General features: G+C 37.8%; 1 protein-coding gene across 1 annotated transcript; it reads left to right on the forward strand.

Annotated features, from left to right (window-relative positions):
- The first annotated feature begins 7,681 nt into the window (after positions 1-7,681).
- On the forward strand, positions 7,682-9,933 carry LOC116261136 (adenylate isopentenyltransferase 5, chloroplastic-like). The gene has a single exon (XM_031639765.2). It carries the CDS (start codon positions 8,611-8,613, stop codon positions 9,640-9,642), a length of 1,032 nt encoding a protein of 343 aa, XP_031495625.1. The 5' UTR covers positions 7,682-8,610; the 3' UTR covers positions 9,643-9,933.
- The last annotated feature ends 5,622 nt before the right edge of the window (positions 9,934-15,555 follow it).

Consider the following 15,555-nt stretch of genomic DNA (forward strand, 5'->3'; position numbering starts at 1 on the left):
GCTACATATGACGGGAAAGAGTGTCTTGCAAATAAGAGAAATAACAGAAAGAGATAAGGAGAAAGAAAAGAACAGACATATATATATGTATATATAATATGCTTAGGTTAGTTTAAGTTTGTAATTGCTCTTACATATAATAGCACGCTACATCACAAAGAAGAGGAAGGGGATGATGGGTGTAGGTTGCAGCAGTTTATGGGTGCATAGCATGGATTATCAGGTTGCTCATGACCTACATATGACCTATCATATTGGGTCATCAAAATATTATTACTAAGTTATGATGTAATATTCCTTCTTTGTCTGAAAAATTCAGCATGGCGTTGAATGTTTCACTGATGATGTGGTGCTTCCATGTTGAATGGTTCGTTTTTCAAGCATTCCTGTGCTTTGGAACTAGGTGTTTGAATGAATTCAGGTATCGTAAAAGAAAATGGTGCCATGTTGAACTTTATCTTTCACAAATTCTGAGTCTGCAGTTATCCAATCCATTTAAATAAGTTCACTACGTACTTGATATTCGGTTTTAATACAATGAATTTCTAACTCTTGATGTCCTATGTTTATCTTTTGAAGTGTTTACCAGCCTTCATGTGTTTTGGCTTCTAAGCTTAACAAGACATTAGTTGAAAATTTCGATGGTATCTTGATTGGCAGAAGATAGCAAGTCTTTTAGTTTTTCTTTCCAAGTTCCAACAAGTGGCAGACCATAGTGATTCATCCTATCGTTAACAGTAAAGTCTTTGACATGAAAATTGGTTAATTAGTCAAGTAGTTTGTGAAGTAGGGCCTGATTATTCATCTTATCATTTTAAAGTTTGTGTTGTGACTAAATTATATTGTGGCATTTTGTCTTTTCCATTTCCGCTAGAGATAATCCATAATTTCCGAGTGTTGGTTCATCAAATTCCCCAATATAATGTATAAGCATGTTAAGGTGCTTATTTTTTTACATGTTTATGATGAAAAGCATGGTTTTAGATGTTCCGATAGAAGTTATTTGTTGAACATATAAGATAACTGAGACATGTTAAAAGCCTGCAACTTTTGAATATGCTTGTAATCAAAAGTTACCTTTTCTTTGCTGTTTATTATCAGCCAAAAAATTTTGGCTCCTTCACTGGACTCTAGACACCATTAATATGATAACACATATAATAAATTTTTTCATGCTTTGGTGCGAGAATAGTGAAAGACATTTTCATTATATCTTTTAAGAGAAATTTTCATTTAGAAGAACACCTAATCCCAAAGTCTCACATTTCTAATTTGCTTGATATGAGCTCGGAGTTTTACTTACGAGTACTGTCAAAATGAGTGCCTGACGTTACCATTGCCCTTATTAATACTAAACCCTGCTGAAGATTGCATTGATAAACCATATTAGATGCTCACTTGGGGAGACGCTGGAAAACTCTGGTCCAAAACCTTCACTCATGTTATAAGAATGTTAGTTTTAGTTCATTTATATTCCAAAAAACAAACACACGGATATGCTATATGCTAAGAAAAAATTCAGTGTACATATATATTAGATTTTGTAGGAACCTTATATATGCACGATTGATAGTTATAGCTCATAAAAAGCTGATTTATATCCACATACTTTGAATACAATAACTAGATCAAGCTGTACCATTTCAATCATAACTTAAATATAAATTCAACTTGATACGTCTGGTTGAAATGAGGTTTCATATATATTTATGACTTACTTGTGAGACATTAACTTTTCAAGGTACTAAGGTACGTATATTCATGCTAGAGTTATACGACCTAAAGTCTAAAACTTGTCTTATACTAAAAAATATATGTACTTTATAACTATAAGATTGGGTGAAGCATATTATTTATGAAGATAAACAGCACCCTATCATTACTAATCTTATATGGCTTTCTTTTTGTTTTCTTAAAATGTTATATTTTTTATCCCTAACTTATGACAACGCCATTCAATCTGAAAAATGACAGAATTATGTCTTTAATTACTTAAATTCATTTGACCTAAATTTGTTGGTCTATGTATATATATGTACATACTTTCTTTAAACTTGTTCATCTATGTATATATATATGTATATATGAATAATAAAATTCATTAGCTGTTGTTCGATCATTCCGATCTCTTAACGAACCCTCATGAACAGATCGTCGTTTCGTTATCGCCAGAGGCGGAGTCACATATGGGCTACCAGTCCCTCCCTCAAAGTTTCTTTATTTTTAATTAATAGTTTTAAATATTTGAACTGTTATGTATGTAAGTACCCCTTCGAATACGAAAATCTTTAAAGGTTAAGAAGTTAAGTATCCATTCAGATATGAAAATCTATAAAGGTTGCTCCCTCTAAAAAGTTTTTTTTTTGAATCCACCACTGGTTATTGCTAAAATATTCAAATGGCTTCTTGAAAACGTTTCAACTAACTAATCTTTTGAAAGTGGGAGTAATCTACATGGCTACTGCTACGCACAATGGAATCAGGGGAGGAAGCAGAAGCTCCCGGTCGATCATGGAGCGAGCGAGGCTGACGATGGCTCCTGTGGGATGTGACGGAGAAAGGAGAAGAAGGCGTGAACTGCCATTGTAGCAGCAAATCATGAAATGATTATCGCATTGAGCGAAGACGACGGCATTTGAAAGGGAAACAAGATAATTGGTGCGCCCATTGTTAAGAATGAAGACGATTCGCTGCACGTTGCAAAACCTAAAAAGAGTGCCACTTTTAAAAGTATGATGTAACGGTGCATCGGGAGGAGGCATTAAGAACGGAGGAGGTGGATCTCCCACACAATCAAAAGTATATATATATATATATATATTCCACTACATGTTATAGAGAGAGAGAGAGAGAGAGAGAGGACCTAGTACACATCAAAGGCAGGCCTAATAGACTTGGTACCTGAGCTTGGACAAGCTAGAGATCATGAAGAGAAAGCTTGCAAATGGAGACGTATGTTTCCGAAAGAGCAATTAAAGCTTCGATGATAATGCAAAAAGCACCTAAAGTTTGAAGATATATTGTCTCAAGTGAAGCGTGAGTTTTTACTTACATGGTGAATTGAAAATCAGTAAGTTCCAATTTCTAGCTTTATCATGCTTTCAATTTTTTAATTGAAAGTACTGCAATGAAGAATCTTTTTTCTTTTTCTATTTGTAAAAGCTTTACTTAAATTAAAAAGATTCTTTTTCCATTCATCTAACAGAAAACTGCTTAAGAGACGACAAATGATCTTGCATTTCTCATTAATCATAATAGAAAAGGTGGTTCTCCCAAAGAGTTAGAAATCGCTATTCTAAAAGGATGACTGGAGAAAAGGCCGGAAGACTCGATTAGCAGCTGCAAACCAATTTCATCAAGACATGAAGACAGAAGCAGCTATCTACCCATGGATTTTCCATAAGTTAGGTTGCTTGGATGTAAACTATTCCAATTGCTAATGTTGGCGAAACAGGCAGTGAAGTTGGTGCTCATTGCGCACGCCTTCAACTTATGCTTGCAAGATTGATTAGAAATCATGAAGAGACATCTGTCTATCTCTCTAGAAATCATGAAAAGAAATATCTCTCTCTAGATCTCTCCTTCTCCAGAAATCAAAAAGAGACATCTCTCTCTCTGTAGTGACTTGACAGAAAACATGTTTCATGAAGGAGGACTGAACAAGTGGAGAGAAAGATGAGCATGTTCAGTTTCATGCAATAAGATGATGAGATAAGGTTACTATACATGTGGAAGTGTGAGCTCTTTGGCAGCTATACATGCATGGGTGGTTTTTAGAAAGATTGTGGAGTGAAATGGTGGGAGTTCGTGAAACTAACTTGGAGTCAAGAATGGCAGACAAAATTTGGTTGCAGATAAAACAGCAGTGTATGATCACTTAGCAATGGCTCTTGGCTTGTAGTGCTCTATTGCCTGTCAAGCTTACTTAACACAAGCAGTGGCGGAGATACATGGGGGCTGATGTGTGCAGCTGCCCACACTATGCCATTAAAAATTTCATTGGAAGATTTAAAATTACAACGTAATCGCTCAAAAATTATATGGGTTGCCCACACAAGACTTAGGCTGGTGACTCATCTGCCTCGAAAATCCGGGCACTGCCATTGAACACAGGGACTACTTAGTACGACGTCCCATTGTTGGCATGAATTCATAACCTTCATCATTTTTTCCGTTTTGTATTTGTATTTTTATGATGTATTTTTGTTGATAGTCAAGTGGATCAACTTAAATTTGGCTTTTCATTTTATTAAATGTGATTACTCACTTTCTTGTTTCAATGGCAGCACAATGTTCTCCATGGTCATTAATATGATACATTACACAAAGAAGAAAAATTTTAGTAAGAGAAATTGAAGAAGGGTAGATTCCTGGAAGAGATTTAACATAATAAGTATGATTATTATGATTTTAATGGTGTATAAGCGCCAGAGACCTAGTCAGCCACCTATCTCAAAAGAATGGACAATATATCACAAGCTCATTCCTTAGACAACTTGTACAAGTTGGGTCTCAACTACAGGCTTGTGCAGTACTCATACAGTCTCAATATTTTAGATTACTTTGATCAAATATATGGATGTGATCTATTTGGTTCATTTGACTAAATCAACCTTTCTTAGATTCTGATATGATCTACACTTGATTTGTGGCATCCTAAAAGCAGAAGGTTATTATAATATCAAATATATACAAGATAGAGAGGGAAGAAGAAGGGGGAATAGTAGGGGGGAAGGAACAATAACCGATCCATTTGGCCTCAAAGAGAGAGAGAGAGATTTGGTAAAGGCACAAAAAAGTAAAAGGGGGAAGTAAAAAGAGAGTTCAAAAGTTAAAACTTTAAAATGCTGAAATGGGCGTGTTGAGGGTAAATTTTCTACAAAGAGAAGTCAATTAAAAAAAATATTCCTTTGAACTTAATATAAAAAGGGTTCGACGTCTCTAACTTATTATAACTGCAAAACTTTTTCCATTGTTTCACAACTAGTGTGTATTAAGAATTTGAAGGGTGTTTGCTAGGCATTTTGAGAAGATTTTATACATGTTAGACCACGTTCATCCTTGTTGCTCTTTATAAGAAAAAATTTTACTTAAAAATGTGAATCAGATTCTTGACTTCTCGAAATGGGTAATTAATCAACATACTGTAAAATTTATGCATTGCCAAGCTTACACATTTTGCTGATATTCTCTTGTAAAAATGGTAAAAAAATGTAGTTGCATCACAAAGGCAAAGTTTTTTTCAGTTTGGTTCTTATAAAAAGGTACAAACTTGACCTCTCTCAATATTCTTCAAACTTCATACATAAACTACCGCATATTTCCAATGATTAGAATCATTTTTCTTTTCCTTCCTTTTGAACACCTAAAAAGGTTACATAGAGCACTTAGCGACGAATGGTCCAGTTGGATGATTCAAATAAAAATATATGACGGGAAATGTCCATTCTGTTTCCTGATCTAGATAAGTTAAACATATGATTTAATATGAATTCTGCACTGAAAAAATTGTTTTTAGTACAGGAATTGTTATTTTAGTATCAATAAAAAAACTCAAATTCCTTTGCAATAACACCGAAAGGTGCAGGATTTCATAAAGAAATAAAAGAATTCCACTCAAGAAATTCTGATGCCATTAAGTTTGAAAATCGTGAGTTGGTCAACTGAATTAGCTTCGATTCTTTTCAATCTTCTTATTATACTACCTATTAACTAGTACGATTACAGTAGAATGACTATGATGAAAATAACCACAATTTTGACCTAGAAGCTAATATAATGCCAAAAAAAACCTAAAGTAAAATAAGTGGTGATTAAAAAATTAAACAAAAAATAATTCTTTTCTAAAAGGCATCAGAATCTCTTTCTGCACCATCTTGCAACTCTTTTTCCTCAAGAAAAAAAATAATAATATCTCCATTTAAGTGGTTTAGTGTCACATGTTTGCTATAGTCATTCTGATTCTCATTATTGGTTAACAATCATTAGAAATAATTGTTTAAAAGGAGTGTTTGCTAATATATATATAAAGGAAAAGATATTGGATACGGACAAATGAAGAAGAGTGGAGCTCCTTTTGATCATGAGTGTGAAAGCCACGAGTGCTAGGCTTTCAATAATAAAAAAGTATTAAATAAAATGTAGTATAATATCTAAAGGCGAAGAACCTAACAAAGCATCAAATCCCCTGTTGATATAATTTAATTAATTAATATCTTGAAAGTGATTGAGTATGCTTAAGGAGAAAAAGCTGAATTTAAGAAATTCATTATTCCCTTGCTAAGTACTGTGACCCACATTCCACCAGAAGGAATATATATTAAACTTAATCTGCGCTTCTTAAATTAGCCCATAGAGATGTAAGCATACAAAACAAGGAAAAAAGATCAGAAACCAACTTTGCAAAGAAAGGCTTACATGCATTTAAGCTTTAGTAATATTAATGTAGATGATTGCACAATATAAAATAATTTCATGCAACAAATTGATTCAGCTAGTAATAAAACTATCATTTCCTTGGTAGAAAATGGTCAAGATGTTCTTTAAGTTTTTATTTGTGGCAACGATACAAATGCAGGGAAACCATAATAGTCTCAAGCTTATCTAAAGTACCATTTAGTGTATTCATTAGTAAAAAAAAAGGAAATTAAGGAAATGTTTGTCACAGTAGTCGATCGAGAATAAGACTTCATGTTAAAATTAATTAGAGACTAATTTGTTTCTTTTGCAACTCTTAAATTTTATTAGGACAAATATGTTAGCATAGTGCAATCGCCGTAGTCGTGGTTAATTATCATCTGGGTGTCATTTATCACATTCAAGCATGAGAGAAAGAGCTCGAGAATAGTCTCACATTTGCTGTTAATTGTCATAACTTATACTATTTTTTTTTCTTGAAGTTCACTAGATTATAGCAGATACATCATTTTGGACCGACTTTTTATGGTTGGTATTAAAGCCAAGTTCAATATTTGGACCTCAGCTTCTATATGCACATGCACAAGTTTATAAATGAGAGTGAATTGTATTCCAAGTATGTAAAAACGACGCGAAAAGGAGATTCTAAAAAGCTTTCTAATTTAGAGGAGCTATGTATATTTTCAGTCAGCTACAGCCTACAAGAGAGATTGAGATTTACCAGAGCAGGCTGGATAGAGGTCAACTTTGAACTGAGTCGTTACCTTAACTTGTAAAAACTAAATGTAAGCAATTTAGAATCGAGAAGATACAAGAAAGGAGTTCCCATGTTATTGCTCCCAAAAGGATTCAGATTTGAATTTTCTCTAAAGTTTGTTAAAAGAAAGGTTGTAACATATGTCTTCATGTGTGCCACTTCAAGATCTCCTTTTCCTTTTCTTGTTTACCTTTTTTCTTTTTTTTCTGAAATGAAGGTTATCTATGACTATGAAGCCACATAATTCAACCTTTTAACACAGAAAAGCCATGACTAGAAGCCCAGCTAGGGGCCACTAAGGCACCACAAATATTTAATAAACTTTAGCAGAAATAGGAAAAAGAATCCAGCAACGTTTACTATAAATGATTATGATTATGGGCAGAGAAAGCAGTCCAAATGAAATAAACTAAGAGTCAGAGTACCTTGAAAAAATAAATAAATGAAAGGCTATAGGATATGAGAATGTCGAAGAGGGTTGGTACCATGCAAGTTGCAGAGAAAAGGGTCCTTCGTGGCAGAGGCAAGTCAATTCTTCTATTGTTTCCAATCTTATAATTAGGAGATTTTGTTGGTATGTGTAAAGGGAGTTGAATTCAATTTGTTTTCCTGTGATTTGACAAACGATTGTCAACCACTTAAATCGATTCGATTTAGTTTTTCGATTGTCTGTTTCCGACAAAATCGACAGTGATTCATTTAATTGATCCATTAGTGGTAATTAAGTAGGGGATTTTGAAGTTTTTGATTAAATCCAAATTCTCATGTGCATAGTTGATCCAATCCTGAATTACGTAGAGACAAACATTCCGCTGAGATAAGGGACTGAGATCTAAAACCAACTACCAATTTAAGATGCCAAAATGAATCGTGTTTGATCGTTAATATGTATCAGTGTGAACTTGATCACATGCAAATGCCCAGATTTTAAGTTAATCAGGTCATTGGAAGAGCCACGAGTATAAGTTTGCTTATTCAATACAATATAGCAATCTCTAAAAGGAAGGCTCATTATTTGCCAAACCTATTCGCTTCAAGACTGTTTTCGTTTTTTGTTTTTCTAACTGATGCACTTTCCGATCCCATTACATCTATAGACTAGCCTTTAGATCATGCTCTTCCCAAATCCGTGTGCGGCGTCTGGTGTATGAAAAAAATGTGTCTTCTTTTTACAAAATGAAAATGAAAATTAAAGATAAAAGGATCTCTCTCCCTCACCCTCACACATATATATTACATATGTTACATGAATTTATATATGTACATATATATATGTGAAAAAGTTAGCAGTTGCTAAGATTATACGTGTATATAAAGGCATTTGGGTTGCATGGTTGTATTATTGTGCATGGTTCCACAACCAGTGGCCTTCTCAATCTGATCACCCTGCTCTCTCCTTTCCTTGTGGTCTGCGTTTCCTGCCCAGGCAATCAACGATGAAACTGTGCGCCATCAGTTGTAGATTACAACAGCTTCCGGTGGTCGTGAGGGAAACAGACGGCATCTCCGTCGAAACCGGCGACCACCGTCACCGGAAAGACAAGGTGGTGGTGGTCATGGGAGCGACCGGCACAGGGAAGTCGCGCCTGGCGGTCGACCTGGCAAAGAAGTTCCATGCCGAAGTGATCAATGCCGACAAAATGCAAGTGTACGACGGCCTGGACGTGGTGACCAACAAGATGACCGTCCAGGAGCAGTGCGGCGTGCCGCACCACCTGCTGGGCGGAGTCGACCCGGAGGCCGAGTTCTCCGCCGCCAACTTCCGGGCGCTTGCTTCGGCATCTATCGACGGGATAATCCGACGCGGCCGCCTGCCGATTGTCGCCGGCGGCTCGAACTCATACATCAAGGCGCTAGTCAGTGATGAGACGTCTCTTTTCCGGCTGCAGTACGACTGCTGCTTCCTTTGGGTGGACGTGTCCCTACCGGTCCTGCACAAATTTGTGTCGGACCGAGTGGACCGGATGGTTCGGGCCGGGCTCGTGGAGGAGGTGAGGGGAGTGTTCCAGCCCAAGGCTGACTACACACTAGGCCTTAGGAAATCCATTGGCGTGCCGGAGCTGGACCAGTTTCTAAGGGCCGAGTCATGTGGGGCTGATGCCCAGACCTTGGCTGCACTCCTAGAGGTTGCTATTGACCAGATCAAGGCCAACACGCGCAAGCTCACACACAACCAATTGAGGAAAATTCATATGCTTAGGGACATCCATGGGTGGAATCTACACCGCCTTGATGCTACCGGAGCCGTAGAAAGCTCCGGCCAGGTGTCACGAGATGATTGGGAACGCCGGGTAGTCGGTCCGAGCATGAGCATTGTTGGGAGGTTTCTTCTTAGGAACATCATAATGGACGGTGTTTCTTCATCATCTTCATCTTCATCTTCATCTTTTTCTGGTATTGCTGCTACTGCCGCTATGGTTGCGGCCGCCGCAGCAGGTGTAGTCGAGACAGCTATAACCATAGGCTAAGTTTCGGCCGTCTTTCCATCACACGTGGCGGCACCGGCGGCAACAACGGATAGGAGTACTTGGCCAACAAAGGACTCCTTACAAGTGCCATCATCCACGTGGAAAATTTTACCCTTTGGTGCCACCTCTTCAATAATCGACATGCTGTATAAGCACTGGAGAAAAAAATAAAAATGTATAGAGAGAGAGATGTTAAACCTCAATGACAAAATGTAAACTGCAATGATCCGTGACCCTTGAATCATATAAAGGTATTGTGTTTGTAAAAACAAATATCGAAACTAATTATCTTCAGTTCCTTCCAAAAGAGCAAGCGTGAGCTTTGATTCTCATTCTCACTTGGGAATACAAAACATTATCTCACTTGTGACCAAGCATAAGCATTCCCTTCAAATGAGTCATGTACGTGTCCCCGTTTGATTAAAATGGTGTTTCCTTTGGAGGGTTTTTTAGTGGCATATCTGGACGATGAGAAATAATGTTTTCTCTAAAGGACAAACGTATGATTTTCAAACTTTACTTTTTGATCTTAGGCAAACGTCATATCCATTGTTAAGGCCTTTTGGTGCCCTAATCTTATCTCTACTTTTACTCATCATTTTTACTTCTGATTTGTTGTATATTTTACATCCATTGCTCTTCTTTTTGGTTGGAAAAGCTTTGTTTTCAACTCTCTCTCGTGGGTGTTTGATGGATGCATATTAAATAGCTTTGCTACTTGGCTCGACACCACTTTTTTATGATTGAACGAGTAGTGCTCGAGTGGTCAAACACCAATCACTAGATAATCACTTGGGGATCATAAAAAAACTGATCTCATGCACGGGACAGTGCAGATCATTACCAATTCATGCCGTGAAATGCACCATGGACCAATGGCAGATCCATATTGAGGCCAGGAAGGACCACCCTTTTCACTGTGCCCAAATGCTTATGGGCCTCCTCCATGAAATTAATTAAATACAGAAGCGTGAAGAGTTGTTCAACATTTGTAATGATACAACAGTGAAGCCCACTTGACCTTTAAACAAAGCAGGAATTCGAAGATGGTGTGAAACAAAACCAGGGGCCAAAATCGTTTCCAATGTTCAACTTTAAAAGATGAGGCAAGCGAGCTCGGAAGCAAATGATGCCGACGGTTGGTCGCTCCCTAATCCGTCGATCTGTATCTGAAAATGGTGAGATTTAAAAAGCTGGTGGTGGCAATATGGACAGGCCGCCCGCCAGGGAGGAGAATGAGTTGCATGCGCCACTTCAACGAAGAAAAAGTTTTCTTGTACATATAACCAGTTTTCGCTGGCAGCTGGTCATGAAAAGACTAGTTTATGACAAACTCCTTACTTTTACCTTGAATCAAGTGATGTCATCATTCTTTCTTCGTGGATTTTGTGAGTGCAGTTGCCATTGAAATTCCAAGTTTATTAAGTAGAGATAATTTGGGGCAGAGTCAAAAAAATTTGTTTTTCATAGGGCACTAAACATATAGTTAAGAAATTTATAATTGACCATAAAGCAGTGACTCGAGTTTCATGAAGTTGTTTTATATAATTGATCTCATATCCACTTAAATTTAACTACTAAATTAAGCTTTGAAGAATAGGTTCCGTGGGGCGTATAACCACGAAGCCCCCACCTATCTCTACCCCTAGAGACAATGGGCAGAGAGGCTCGTAGGTCCATGGCGTTAGACGAGTCACATGCACCACATGCAAGCGCACACTTCTTCAAGGAGAAGTTTCAATGTGCACGAATACAACTTTTTAGGAAGGGAAATAGTGGGATTCGAAGATTAAATGCTTTTAGTTTTATTAAACCGTTCAAAGTGTGCTAATTCTTTCGTTGCTAGAGAATAATTTGATGCAGGATCAAATGAACCGTGCACAGTTTTTGGTTTGTGATTTGAGTAAACTACACTTCCGTTGAGAGACTTGTTGAGTGAAAATTTCTGCCTTGGAGGGGCTTATTCCCAAAATTGTTGCCTACAACAATCAAGCTAATGATGGGTAGAAAATGATTTATACATGCAACATGGTTAAGGGGTAGTTTACTACTTGTTCATTAAAAAAAAAATAATGGTATATTTTTTGTTATAATGTAGGACGTCCAGTTTCTTTTTAAATTTTAATGGGTTGTTTGAATGACACTCCAAAACTAGGTTCCCGAAAATTGGTTTTTCAAGTGTTTGAGTGTTATCGAAACTAGGTTCGAAGAAGATCCAATTTTGACAAAATCTGATTTGTAGAAGCAAGTGAAAAACTTGACCTCCCTTAGGGTTATTAACAAAAAAAAAACCTGTTTTTTAGTGTACCACCAACAAAGACACCAAGTTTACAAAACTTGGTTTTCATAAAACAAGTTTTCTCAAAACTGGGCTACACAAAAGTGTCATCCAAACCATGTGCTTGACGATTTTTACCTGAAGAAGAAGAAGAAAAAAAAGATATCAGGCGCGCCTTAAAACTTTATTGATCAATGTGGAAATGTCATTTGAAGGGACTGAAGACCTTAGTAATGTAATTTTTCGATTCTAAAGGAATTTTACATGAACATCCAATCAAAGGAACTTATCCGCAAGTGTATTTCTAGAATGTGAACATGATCATGATAACATCCGCATGGTTAAAATTCTGGTAAAAGTTAACTTTTTCACTGTAAAGGAGCAGGTGCCAATGTCAAATGAGGGGGCTGAAAGTCTTGGTGACGTAAAGTTTTTAGATGCCAGGAGAATTTTACAGCCACATCCAATTAAATGAACTTATCCGTAAGTCTATTTCTAGAATGTGAATCATGATCATGATCACATCCGCATGGTTAAAATTCTGATAAAAAGTTAACTTTTTCCTGGGTAATGGAGCAGTAAAAATTGTGCGACTAGAATGCGCCTGATTCTTCCTCGCGCCGGCGTCGATCCCGATGAAAGTGCCGGCGCAAGCGGTGGAACCCACCTGAAAGTGCTGATGTTATCCAGCACAACCAACGGTGGCTCCACGCCGATGGCGGCGATTCCAAAATGCACTTACAGAAGAAAAAAGGCCCACTCTTTTGTCACTTCATCTGATCTGAGTTGTAAGAGCCGTGTGGCATCGAAGCTCATAGTTAAAAATTCATCCCAAAGAATGATTAAAGCTTAAGCTAGAGTCACTTTCAAGTAAGTAGTTAAATTAACACCCACATTCTAACAAGAACCTGCTAGCTCATGTTGATAAGGAAGAACTGCATCCATGGGGGAATGAGATCACATGAAGATGACACCCACTCAGTCATGCAGAAGAGGCAAAAGGCAGTGGGGCTGAACTTCTCCAATTGATCAAAAGAAGAACCTGCAAGGAGTTTATGGAGTTCCTCTGGTCCAAAGGTTTTCTTTCATTGAGGAATCTGCTTCTTAATTTGTTGAGATTATCAAAACTAGACCATGATTACTCAGGGCTACTTTAGCATGAATTTGCATGTGGAACATCCTTTTTGAGAGCTTTTCAGGAAAGGAATCAAGTTGGGCACGATGCCTCTAAAGGAGTTCTGTCTTTCTTGGTAGGTTCAGCTTTTGAAGTTTACATGTTCAAACCTATACATACATGGGTTTTCTGTGCTCTTATGTAAAGAGATAATTGGTTGAGAAGGCATCTGCAGGTATGGCAGGTTATAAACTAGGTCGGCGCTCAGTTGAGAGTAGCCAATAGCCACACGTGTCATCACCCTTCTCCAAGGATACAATAATCAATTCTTAGATAGTCCTCTTCTAAGTGATAGACAGGATTTCACAAGATTTAACATTTCAGTACATTGTTTCTTTTACATCTTCACCAAAAAACTTGATCCATTTGAAAAAAAAAAAAGAAAATAAAACTTTCTCTCTCCCTCTCTCTCTCTCTCTCTCTCTGACATATCTCTCTCTGACATATTTCTCATTCAGATGAATTTGGGAGAGCTTGCATGCAAAGTTCAGACAAACCCAAAGACACCATTGTTGGTGTAACAACATGAACTAATCAAAGTATAATTAGGATCACAACAAGGAACTAACACAAAGGAATATGATGCCTGAAACAGGTCTTTCATCATCAATTAAAAGAAAATATCAGGAACTTTATATAATACGAGCTTTTCCATTTCCATATCAAACTACAAACCCAATTTAAACATTATCACAGAGGAAACCTCTGATAGAGTGGAGACTATCCAGTACCCAATGGTTACTAAATGTGTTGCACCATGTCCTAGTGGTCATGTTCATGGCCACAGCTGTAGACCACGGTGCAGTTATCTTCAACCTCAAGTGTGTAGTTATGGTATGGCTTGCTAAGGAAGAGAGGCAAATGTTGCAGGATGTCGCACACGCATACAGTATCTATGTTCTTAAGCCACCTGCAACACTCATGGGCTCGCGCATCATAGTGATGGCGATGGCTTTGGTGCTGGCGGTGGCGTTGGTGGTGCTTCTCATGGTGGCGACCGGTTTCGTGCTCCCATTCCTGCATGCTTCCATGGTTCCTAGTGCCATTTCTGCCATGCAGTTCATGCGTTTCTTGTTCAACAGACTGCTTGCTTTCGTGTGGCCTTTCTACGTTTAGAAGTGCACATGCCCTGTTTGCTAATGTGTACTGGGAGAGACACAGGGGTTCAGGATGGAAACCTGGCTGTGCCACTGTGCCCTTCTCCAGCAACAAGACCACAAGAAAAATTAAGAGCACTCCTGCTTGCTTGTTCCCCATTGTTGTGAACTCTCTGTAGCCTGTTCAAATTTCCAGTCCTTCTTTAAATTGGCTCCATCGAAACTCACAGTTGCACAAAGAAGATGCAACTTATTAACTTCACATACAGACTGGTTTGCAGCCAGGGGAATGACATGAAGGAATTTAATAGACCATGAAAGAGTTTAGGTTCAACTTGGAAGGCTCATGCTTAATGTGTGCTGGCATCATGCTTTCAAGTTTGATTGACTTGGGCACAAGCTTGTCATATTTTGTTCAAGTTGCTTACCGGCATAGAATTTCTTCCCAAAAAAAAAAAGTGGCAAATGATAGTTGCTCATGCTTAATGTGTGCTGGTACAGGAGCGGAGCCAGGATTTTTTCTAGGGTCGGGCCAAGACGATTTGCGAGCCGGACAAGGGTCAGGCCAAAAGAAGCGACGAGGAGCGACCGGTCGGGCCAAACTAAAAAATTTTGATTTTTTCAATGTAAAAAGAATTTTTTTTCTTGGGCTCACCCGGCCCATGGCCCGGGCGGGCCCTCCCTTCCCTCCGCCCCTGGCTGGTATCATGTTTATATAGGGTCTTGGGCTGCATGGAGAACTGGGTATGATGCAGGGTACCTATTAAGTAGAGTGTTGCGCTTTCACCTTTTAAGGTAGAAGGAAATAGCATTCACAGGAATCAAACAAGCTATGTGCACTCAATGCACATGCCTTTTCAACCAATTATGCTAAACCCCTTAAGACGATGTACACAAATTACTTGATTCTTGGCCTATGTGAGTTTTTTTTTTTGTTCGTTTTTTCCATATCAAATATGAGAAAACCACACGCAAGAAGTGAGAACCAGTCACACTCTCTGCGTGTAAAACTACTTGAACTTGCGCAAGAGTTGGTAGCAACGAGATCTTAGCTCGAACAACTTTACTGCATGAACGAAAGTCATAGATGATTTCTTAGTAAGTGTAATTCATTGTTTAAAGATGGAAGTGTCCTGTTTATAAGTTACGCCCATTCCACCAATTCCATCAACTCTAACAACTGAGAACTAATTAACTTTCTCCAATTTTGTCTACTCTATGGGTATCCAAAAGCAGTAGAGCCTGCGATTAGAGTTTGTCGTCGAAGATATGATTTCCAGTGTATCGTTGTAGTTTCCAGTGTTGTTTTATAAATTTAACCACTTAAATGAAGTTTATATAAAGAAAAAAAAAACAGATAAGAG

The sequence above is a fragment of the Nymphaea colorata genome, chromosome 9 (assembly GCF_008831285.2).
Source record: "Nymphaea colorata isolate Beijing-Zhang1983 chromosome 9, ASM883128v2, whole genome shotgun sequence".
NCBI lineage: Eukaryota > Viridiplantae > Streptophyta > Magnoliopsida > Nymphaeales > Nymphaeaceae > Nymphaea > Nymphaea colorata.